At 37.3% G+C, this 10833-nt stretch overlaps 1 protein-coding gene across 1 annotated transcript; it reads left to right on the top strand.

Moving 5' to 3' along the window:
- Positions 1-2137: 2137 nt before the first annotated feature.
- Positions 2138-10332, top strand: LOC102684214 (uncharacterized). The gene is made up of 5 exons (XM_015353022.2): positions 2138-2615; positions 4855-5091; positions 5641-5798; positions 7771-7887; positions 9857-10332. Exons 1-5 carry the CDS (start codon positions 2393-2395, stop codon positions 10085-10087), a joined length of 966 nt encoding a protein of 321 aa, XP_015208508.2. The 5' UTR covers positions 2138-2392; the 3' UTR covers positions 10088-10332.
- Positions 10333-10833: the final 501 nt, after the last annotated feature.

Below are 10833 nucleotides of genomic sequence, written 5' to 3' on the forward strand. Positions count from 1 at the left end.
CTTAACAACAAAGCTTTTATTAACACCACTGATAAAGGCATGTTGATAAAGACTGAGAGTTTTTTATGACATCTTGTAGAGGCTTCTTACTTGAACTGAAAGGTAACTAAATAATGAACTACAGGCCAGACAGGGTCAGGCAGACTGAGGACAGGAAAACCACAAAAGTGTTTACACAAGTATATGTCCAATGTAACCAAATCTATATTATGTATCCGCATAATTGATGTTTTCCATTCAATCCCAATTCCACACTTCTCACTTTCTTATTTTCTTACTGCACACTGTTCCTGGGTTCAATTCCAGACCTGGAGCACTATTTAGGTGGAGTTTGTATATGTTCCCAGTGTTCATGTGGGTTTCTTTCATCTGCTCCAGTTTCCTTCCACTGTCCAAAGACATTCTAGTAGGTTTTGTGGGACAAATCTGGTGTGGTTGTGTGTATGTCTATGTCTGTGTCCCCTGTACAGGGTGGGCCAGTTTCTTGCTGAGATTGTATTCACATTCCCACAAATTGCGACTTGATGCAGCCTTTCCTGCTCACTAGTCACTGTAATGACTAATGTAAGGCAATGTATGAGCAAGTACATATTTGTGCAGCAGACATTTCACTGCAGAAATGTTCCAACGCGATCTGCATGCAGAGTAAGCAGTATTTGTAGGCAGAACCGTCTCAAAATTGAAAGCAATATTTCTACTGAATTAAAAGAGATGTATTCAAAAGCCTGTTTTTTTTACCATGTAACAAAGCCACTTCACGTCACCGGACATTTTATTGCCTCAATCTGAATAGCAAACATGGCATTGCATATACCTGGAAATTTCGTCCATACCTGGAAATTTTGTGATGTAAAATGTGGGTTTTACAAGTTACTGTATACTGTAAAGCGCTGGGGTTCACATGGGCGCCCTCACCGCTGCCACATCAGGTCGGCTCCCCACTGTCGGAGACTTGAACCCGGGCCTCCCACGTCACTCAACAGGGACCCAGCCTCCTGAGCCAAAGGGAAATCTCCCATCAGCCCAGCGGCTGCAGTCTCTGCTATCCATAGGAAAGGGCGGTGACATCACCGCTCTGGTAAGCCAGCAATGGAGGCCATATGCGTTACAATACATTTTATATTTTTATTGTGGTGAAATGGATTAGTGTGGTTAAAAAAACAGGATTGCAGTTCCCCTTTAAAATGCTATTATCCTTGTAAAATTTGTGCATCTTGCTTTTGTTTGTAACTTATTTATCATGTATTCTTCAAGATGGTTAAAACATTTTTTTAGCTATATAATTCAATTGTTCTAAATAGTAAAATAAGGTTTGTTAGGAGCTAATAATTGTAGTGTACTGTATGTGTAAATCGTGATCTGGAGAGTCCCCTTTCAGAGATCTTAGGAACCCCAAAAACCTAGGGCCAGCCCTGGATGGAACTGCAGGATGGCAAAATATTATTGAATGAAACAGAGTTTAAAAGAAGCAGAATGGCATAGAGGCCAACAAATCAGTATATAATAGATGGCAATAGTTTTAATGGATTCTTCTTGAAACAACAAATTAGTCCAAAGAGTAAATAAATCAAAGCCTATGAAACAGCAACATGTGTAGTTTTACAGTAAATATACTGTAAGAAAAACACAGAACAATTTTAAAAAACTGTTAAAAATGAAGCCATTCTGCCTATCTAACTTAGTTGGTAGTTAGTGGATAATAGACCCAAAGGTTTCATCCAGTTGTTTCTTAAAAAAAGACAGGATATCAGCTTTTAATATAACTATCCAATTTAATGTTGGTGCTTTGGAGAAAAAAAAATGAAATATGCAAACAATTTACAAAAGTTTCTGGCGAATGCGTAAGACTGTGCTAGATTTTTCCATGTACTGCCATGTTCTACCATTGTTGTCAAGTCATTTCAATAGATCACCATACAAAAAACAGGCTAAAAAACACCTGTGATCAATACTATTGTCTCCAAACAAATACAGCAACTCAACCGAACACCTAATCACAGTGCACCCACTTTTATTGCACTTTGGTTACACAGTAAACCTGCTCCTCCTATTCACAATCATATGATGTCATATCATTGAGAGAGAGACAGAAACCCTTGTCAATATCAGTCCTTCAAAGACAACCAAAGAAGGATGGAGCAAGGCCACAGCCAGGAACAAAGGAATGAGTGATATTTTTAAATTGAGCTATTGGAGTTTGTGGATTTGTATGCTAGCAAAGACTTTAACTATTAGTAATGCAAGAATAACAAACAGTGGATTTATTGGGAATGTGTGGGATGCTTTTTACAAAACAATTCATACATTTTGGGATGTCAGAAATTGGTTGCCAAATTTCCCCGTTTTTCTGAAGGTGTGAGTAGTCCCTTTATTGTGTTACAAAGACTTGAAAATGTCACTGTCTTCAATGACCGGGTCAGTGGAGATGCATATGAACTTGGGACTGGCAAAGAAGAAGGAAATGGGGAACGCAGTAGCACAAATTCCTGACGACGCCTCTAAAACTCTCTCCCACTCCATCGAGGAGATTTTAAGAAAACCATCACAACGTGGAGCCACAGAATTAAAACAGGGACATTTCGAGGGAGCTGCTATGCCATTGAAGTTCATTGAAGGCAAGTTGGATTTTTATAACACTTAAGATTAAAGAAAATGTTCTTTTGTGTTTATTTCTTCAATGGCAAAATTAAAGAAAGAAAAAATAGCATATGAAGATCTGCATACCAGAACTAATGAAAACAAATAGGTAAATGTCATTAGGAAGATAGAGCTGAACATACAGTACAGTTATGTAACAAATTTGACATGGGATTGTTCTATGTCTAAAAAAAAGAGTACAAAAGAGAATGAGATACTTATAGTAGATATTCAGATAACACTCAGATAGGGCTCTATGTATTTTACAAAATACTTAACACCTTTCTCAAAAAGATTCAGTATAAAATTGTCAGTGCTCACTACATATATTCCTCAAGAACTCATTAAGTGACTCAAAATCTGAAAAGCACATTGTCTAGATTTAAGAGCTTGTAGCTACCACTACACGTGGCAGTTTCAGTAAACATACTTTACACTGAATGATCACTGTTACCAGGGTGCAAAATCAAAACAAAAAAACACAGGTATAAAAACATAATAATTCGTGAAGCTAACTGATTAATCCTTTGCATTATATTCTGCTAATATCCATTTCTTTATACAACTTTGTTGACTGCAGTGGTTGGTGTTGTGCAATGCCACTGTTCTTTTACTTTATAATATTTGTTTTGTTTGGTAAATGTGTGAACAATTAATGTGAGAAATTTAGAAAAGATCTGCGTACAGTTAACTCAAATAAAACTAAAAATCATCTTTTCAATTTCATATTTATTGACTGTAACAATTAGGCTACAGTATGTACAGTATATAATCAATATAAAATATCAGTTGGCATAAATATTATTAAGACATTATATATGCTGATATAGGTATGTACCCATTATCACATTGAAAATATTGAAAATTAATTTTGTGCATTTTTAAAGTAAGACTGTTTAATAAACCCCATCAATCATTAGCTTTTTAAAATAATATACCTTTTATTATATATTTTATGCATGGACAAACAAAATATGTGATCTTCCCAGGATTAAAATATAGTAATAACAATATTGTGATGAACTATCAAGACTTGTAAAAATAGTAATTTATATCATGTAGACCCCTTCTATAGATTAAACTTCTATAGGTGCGAACATTTCCTATTTGTCTTACCTGATCTGCAGTGCTGTTGGTACATACAGTATGGGATGCTGCACCTCATTCAGGTAGGTGCTGAGCTTCATCAGCAAATAAAGAGGCCCCACTTTTTAGTATAATAATAATAATAATAATTGCTTACACTTATAGCGCTTTTCTGGACACTCCACTCAAAGCGCTTTACAGGTAATGAGGACTCCCCTCCACCACCACCAATATATATAAGTATATAGTATATAGTATATATAAGTATGTGTGAAGCCCTTTAGAGTTTTGGTGAGATAGAGATAGTCCTGGTACACCAGCTATTGGTCAGTTCACTTCAACTACTGTACCTGCAGTGGGTTGTGTTTTGTATCCCTTACTGTTAGAATAATTAGGATTCTATTTAAATGTATCGATAAGTTCTTTAGATAGGAAGTATAAAAGTATACTGAATCTTCTGTACCCCTTGAGTGGTTAGTAATATTCTTTTTTTTCCTGGTTGTTTAGGCTTACTGAGCTTAACTGAAAAGATTTTTCAACTTTTTTGGAAAATTAGCGAAAAACTGAATTTTCTGCACTGTGTCACTGAGTGTTTGGTTTTAGGCATACATCTTTTGGAGACTGCTTATCAAGCAGTTTAGCAAACAGACTAAACAATAGAATTTTAAAAAGGGAAGCTTTGTTCAGTTTGCTCAACTGCAATAACTGAATACGCAGGATTTTTTCCAGGAACAGAACTGTGAAACTCTGTACTACTATACTGTATGTATAGACAGAAAAGGCTTTGGGTTTCTACACATTAGCGGAAGGTTAGCCGATTTCTATAAATGGATTTTAGAATTTTTTTATTGAACCATATACTTTGAAAACACAGTATGAAGGTAATAATCCAGTAAATTAGTAGGGCTTTTTGGCAAAATATTTTAAAATTTCACTTGATTATTCCATTTGAAACTGTGAATAGAATCAAGTTTTTTACCCAGAGAAGCTGTGGGAGTATTCAACAAAATAGCTAGATCTGAAGATAATTTAGCTACTACCAAATAGGCTAGTCTGTTAAATGAAGTAGTATACAGGCATCCTTATTTTTTTGTAAAATGGGTGACGATGGATGTTCTTTGTCTCCAGCAGAGCTTACTGAACAGCAGCTGTCCTCACAAGAGCTGGAGAAAGCTCTCTGTGAAGGGAGTGTGTCTAGCCCAGTTAGGAGCAACAGAGGCCAAGACCAAACCAGGCTTCCCAGTGCTGTGTCACAGAAAACAGAATGGATGCACCTCCCCACAACCCCCGGAGAGGGACAGGAGCGTCAGAGAGAGAACAGGTTTTGTGGGATCCAGGGTCACCACCTGGTGTGTCATTCCCTGCATGGTGAGTAAATTCCCAAGATCCAAACAAGCAGTGACACACCCACATGAAACAGTGCTGTGTATTCAATTTTGGTGGTAAATCTATTTTTATGCAGCAGGCTATAATCTCTTGGGCTCACATAGCTTGCACAAGCTTCTGCACTTTATTGCACTACAGAAGGCTTCCTTAAATTTAATGTACTCAACTTGAAGGCTGCCACTTACTGGGTCTGTGGAATTAGCAAATTATCTTAGGGTACCAACCTGCAACTCACAACACATCACAAGCTGATGTATGGTGAGTAGTCCAGTAGTCTATGGCTGCCGTCACATCATCCAGGTGGATGCTGCACATTGGTGGTGGTGGAGGGGAATCCCCATTACCTGTAAAGCACTGTAAGTGAAGTGTCCAGAAAAGTGCTACATAAATATAAGAAATTATTATTATAAATCATTTCACTTATCTGAATGTTCCAGGATTAAAGTCCCCTGCCATACCTAGGGTGCTAGCTGAATGAAAGATGACTCTTTTATTGTTATGCACCATTTATTAATTTTATTTGCTGTGCAGCTTCAGTAGACAAGAAGGGACGTCGCAGAATACGGACCACCTTTACCCCTGAGCAACTGGAGGAGATGGAGAAGATCTTCCAAATCACTCACTACCCTGATGTGTACACCAGGGACGAGCTCGCGAGTAAGACCAAACTCCCTGAAGGCAGAGTCCAGGTATCACCTTGCAAAGATCTCATATCCAGTCAGGTCCAGCTAACAAATATGCACTTAAGTTAAAAAAAGTACTTTCTCAATATCACATTCTTATTGCCTTTAAAATAAAAGAATATAAAGATAGGCTGACTTTGACCTTAAAATCGTTCTTAAGGCTTAGTTTTACATGCATCCATGTACAGGTGAACAATGTAATCAAAATGCAATATTGTTTTAGGTTGCCCTGATATTTCCTAAATCCCCAATCTCAATGTAGTATCAGGTTGGTTCTTGCTGAGATTTTAAAACCTTCTGCTTCACAGGTAGATGCACATCAGCTCTGATACAGAAAAACTTGCTGAAGTGCTAGAAGTTTTTTTTTTCATGTAGACAGGGTACTTATATATACAGAAGATACAGTTTTTCATCAGCCATAACACTTTTGGTCTGGATTTAGCCTCAGGGAGAGTAAACAGGCCCCCACATAGTGCTTGAGCAAAGTATGGCGCTGCGTTATGAAGTCCATTTTTGCTTTGTTGTTGTTTTATTTAAGAAAATATTAACAATTCAAGACAGGCGCAGATTATAATTAGTAACACATTTAAGAATCAAGAAAGTGTGTGGAACAACTATGTTACCAGTACAAAAACGTTTATTGGCAAGCGATGGCCAGTTAGTCTAAGGCCTCCTGCCGTCCAAAACTATCCTACTCTTATTTGACTCCTGAAACGTGGACCAACCACAGAGTATTGCTAATTAAAGAAACAAGTAAGGGAGATAATAGAGAGAGATAATACTGGTTTCTGAACAGCAAAACAGTCCACAGAATGGTCTGATCTATAGAACAGACATACATTTAAGAGAACCATAGCTCTAAACCAGATAATGCATCCCAGAGAATCAGTCGTGGTGGGGACAAAATTGAAATATGTACATTTATCCAAAAACATAAAATCAATAACAGCCCTTTTCTTGTTGTCCCTCTGGTCCTGTGGCTTGTTCTTTTCCATGATTAACAATACTTAAAATGCTCCACTCCTGAAAAAAAGAACAATAATCTTGATGCTGTGTATCGGCAAGCAAGTGGTACTATTTTTCTCTGGAGGATGGGGGTAACAAGAGAGAGAGACCTTATATAGTATATAGTAGAGTTGCTTATATAGTAAGCTGGTCTCGCAAGAACGGCCAAACACCAACTGGGCTACAGCAAGCCCAGCTCTGCCCTTACAACAGACCTGTTGGTGAAGTCGGAGAAGTCATTCCCTACTTTGACCTGGGATTTTGTCACTGAAAAGCCCATTATACTTAGTGGATTTCTGTGCCTCCTGTTGTTTTCTGTGCTGTTCTGCCTGAACCTTATAGACTGTAAAACGGCTATTTCACAATCCATATTCGTAATCGAAGTATACTCTCCAGCTGGCAACTTTATGTATTGTATGTATTGTATGAGCTATACTTCGAAATATATCTGTTGCTGGAAGTACAGTGTTGCTTCCAAACGTCTATCAATCACAGTATTTTATTTAGAACATAGGAACATGAGAACAGTGATAAACAGGAGGCTATCCAACCCATCCATCTTAATAGTCAATAGTGAAATGATCCAAGGATCTCATTCAGCTGTTTCGTGAAAGAAACCTAGAGTCTTTGTTTCAACAACATGGTTTGATAGCTTGTTCCATAGTCCCACAAACCATTGGTTAAAGAAGTGCCTCCAGTTCTTGGTTTTAAACACTTTCGCCTTCTGGCTTTCACTGTTCATTCAAAAGAAATCTGCTTGCCTGACTTTGTTAATAAAGCATTATCAGGTCTTTAGACAGAAGTCTAAATGAGGCCTTACTAGTGTATTATATAGTTTTAATATCCCTTGATTTGAGTGCTATACTTTTATATCTATATCCTAGAATTGTGTTTGCCTGCTTAGTTGTTTGCCCTATTCATTATGAAGATGTAAATGGCATTTCCAAGTCATTTTGTTTTTTCTCTATGACAGATCTGGTTCCAAAATCGCCGAGCCAAATGGAGGAAGCATGAGAAACTGGGAAACTTTGGGGAGCTGCAGTACATGACTGAGGTGGACACGGTACCAGCTCCAAGGCCCAGCCCAGGAGTGAGTTAACATAGCTTTACGCTCTGGATTTTGCTCAGGACAGACTTGCAGTATTTCATACATATGTCTGGTGTCATGACTCGTACCTTCTCCCATAAGCACACTGGCATTCCCATGCGTACTAAATTCCACACACGCTCATCCAGGAACTAATTATCCAACCACTTCTCTCTCTCTTCAATATTTAAACACTCTTCACCAGCCTACCTACACTAAAGTTAGGAAGTCTTCCACAGCTTTCTCTTGTGCGTGCTAATATTCTCGACCTGACTCCTTTGACTTACCGACCTGGTTCTCCTACTTTTGACTTTGCTCTTGCCTAACGACTTGGATTTGGAATATTGGATTTACTTTTTCTTGTACTACCTTTCTCACAGCTTCGCACAGGGGTCCAACAACTCACCCCTTTCAGAAATCCTGACAACTGGAGTCTGATCGCTGATAAAAGAGATCACTTACAAGGAACAAAGACAGAAACAAGTTGAATCATTTTTAAAAACATTTCCTGCATAAACTGTTCATTCTGTTAACTTATTTTACAATACTAAATCAAAATAGTTTTTTACAGCACCTCTAATTCCTCATTAGGAAACTAACTCAGATTCTAAACAAATAAAGTGATTGTTACAGGTACAGTAGCAAAATAAATAGGCAAGACTTTTTTATGGTTGGAGGTACTGTATGAAGGTTAATATGCTATTTGACTGTAAACCCAGTAGATCAGTTACAGAGAATTCTAGTTAATACATTCATTTTTAGACAAAACAGAAGCAGTTAAGCAAAAATATGATATTCCCATTTTAAGAATTTAGGGAAAGTAATCTAAAATAAAGTAATTTGTCTTAAATATTGCTTTCCTGCTGGCCTATCTACCTTTAAAGCTGTGAGAAACTGTCACTAATTCATCAACACTTAATTTGTGGAGTAGACATGTTTATGTTAAAGCGATCTTTTGTGACCTAGACTAAAAATTTTGTTTCACTTGTTTAATATAACACTTTTTGGTCTTTGTGTGTAATAATAGTAGTTTATATCATTTCGGAATAAAAACACTGTCTGTCTCTACATGGTACCTCAGTCAGGTAATCAATTATAAGGAAAGATTCAACCATGCACACCAAAGAGCTTACAAAACAATTCAGGGATAAAGTTGTGGAAAGGCACAGATCAGGAAAGGTTTCTGCTTCCTGTCCATTAGTTAACTCTTAATCCAAACTCATGCATTAAATTGAATGCTGGCAGTCTACAGTCAAAAATTAATATTTTATCAAAAGCCTTCTGAAAATCCAAATAACCATATCAAATCTATCTCTTGCATCCATTACTGTAATTGCTTGATCAAGGAACTCGTAACTAGTTACAGTACATTCAAGCAACCTTTTCTAAATGTTTAACTATCCCTATTTATTATTCCTTAGATCCGTATTCATATACAGATGTTACAGATATGAGACTTTGGATGGGTGTACATTAATAATAGTTTTGTCGGTGAATATTGCCTCAGTTCCAGTATATCTTTGAAACTGTATCTGACTTGAATATCACAGGTGTTGTTAAGTCTGAATAACTAATTCAAAGCAAGCATATTTCAGTCATTTCTTATGAATGGTTGTTTCACAAATATTTATTGAATAAACCTAATTATCCCAGAAATATTTACAAGTAAAGATTTATTCCATGCTGAAGAGAGAAGAAAGGAAACGCCTGAAGAAGGCTCCACAGCCAAAACTTGTGCTTCTTTTCTTTTCTTTTCAACATGGAATAAACGTATTACTTGTTCCTTTGCAGCTTACACATGCTGACGCAGCTACTTACTAAGAAATACTGTATTTACACTAAAAAGACCAAAAACAAAGACTGAAGTTTGGAAAGTTAACTGTGAATTTTGAGAAATAGCATGGGATGTTTTATTTTATCTGAACATGCAAAATGATTAGACGTGTCACTCATTGTATTCCCTTGGACACAGGGTGATGGAACGCTGCCCCATGAACACACGGACATCTCCTTCCTGCCTGGGTGCGACCTCCTTCCCACAAAGCTCCTGCCTGCTGGGCTACATCAACAGCACTTCACACCCTACCATCCCGCCTCTGCCTTCACTGCTCCCTTCCCTCATGTACTCTTGTGTTACTTGCCTCCGGGACATCCCTGCATCTTTCCAAATCTCCTCCCAACACTGAGGAAGACCCTCAGCTGACAAAAGGCCACAGAGCTCTGAAGACCTCTAAAAATGTGAAACTATTCTCAAGTCGGTCTCCTCAGGGTATTTCCGCAGCACAGGCTATTTTATGAAAAATAAGACTTCTATGTAGTTGCTTGTTTCTTATCATGTACACTTTATTGGTACTAAACAGAAAGTATATGTCATTTCGCATTGGATGTTTTCACAAAAAAACACATTGCCAGCACTTTTCTTGCTTTTGTCGGTGTGTCAGCAGTCTTAACTCCGGTTTTTGACGTGGATCTAGTAAAATCCCGTAAATAGTTACACTGAATGACTAATTTTTGAACAATGCCAATAAGCATTCCTCAATTGAGTTGAATTACTTGCTGAAATTCTCTCAAGGTTTATGTGCCATGCTGACTATCCTTACCTTTCTGAGATAAGATGGGATATGAAATGGGAGCTGGAGTTATAAATGTTGTAATGTGTTGAGCTTTCTAATTATTGCTCAATGAGTTTATGGCATTATGCAGATAAGACTGTTCCTTATTTCATAATGAAGGGGTCATTGGTAGGTCAAAATGTAAATAAAATGTCAGCAAGTTAAAAAAACAGACTGAAGCTCAGTATACAGTTAGTGCATACTGTCTTTGAGGTGCTTTTGTAATATTATCAGAGAGTGGTTTTCTAAACTGGCATCTGAGTTAAAACCACTCATTTTTTAAATTTGGGATTTAGTTTTTTGATGTAAAACATAATACTAACTTGTTCAAAACCCT

This window comes from Lepisosteus oculatus, chromosome 7, assembly GCF_040954835.1.
Source record: "Lepisosteus oculatus isolate fLepOcu1 chromosome 7, fLepOcu1.hap2, whole genome shotgun sequence".
In the NCBI taxonomy this organism is placed as follows: domain Eukaryota; kingdom Metazoa; phylum Chordata; class Actinopteri; order Semionotiformes; family Lepisosteidae; genus Lepisosteus; species Lepisosteus oculatus.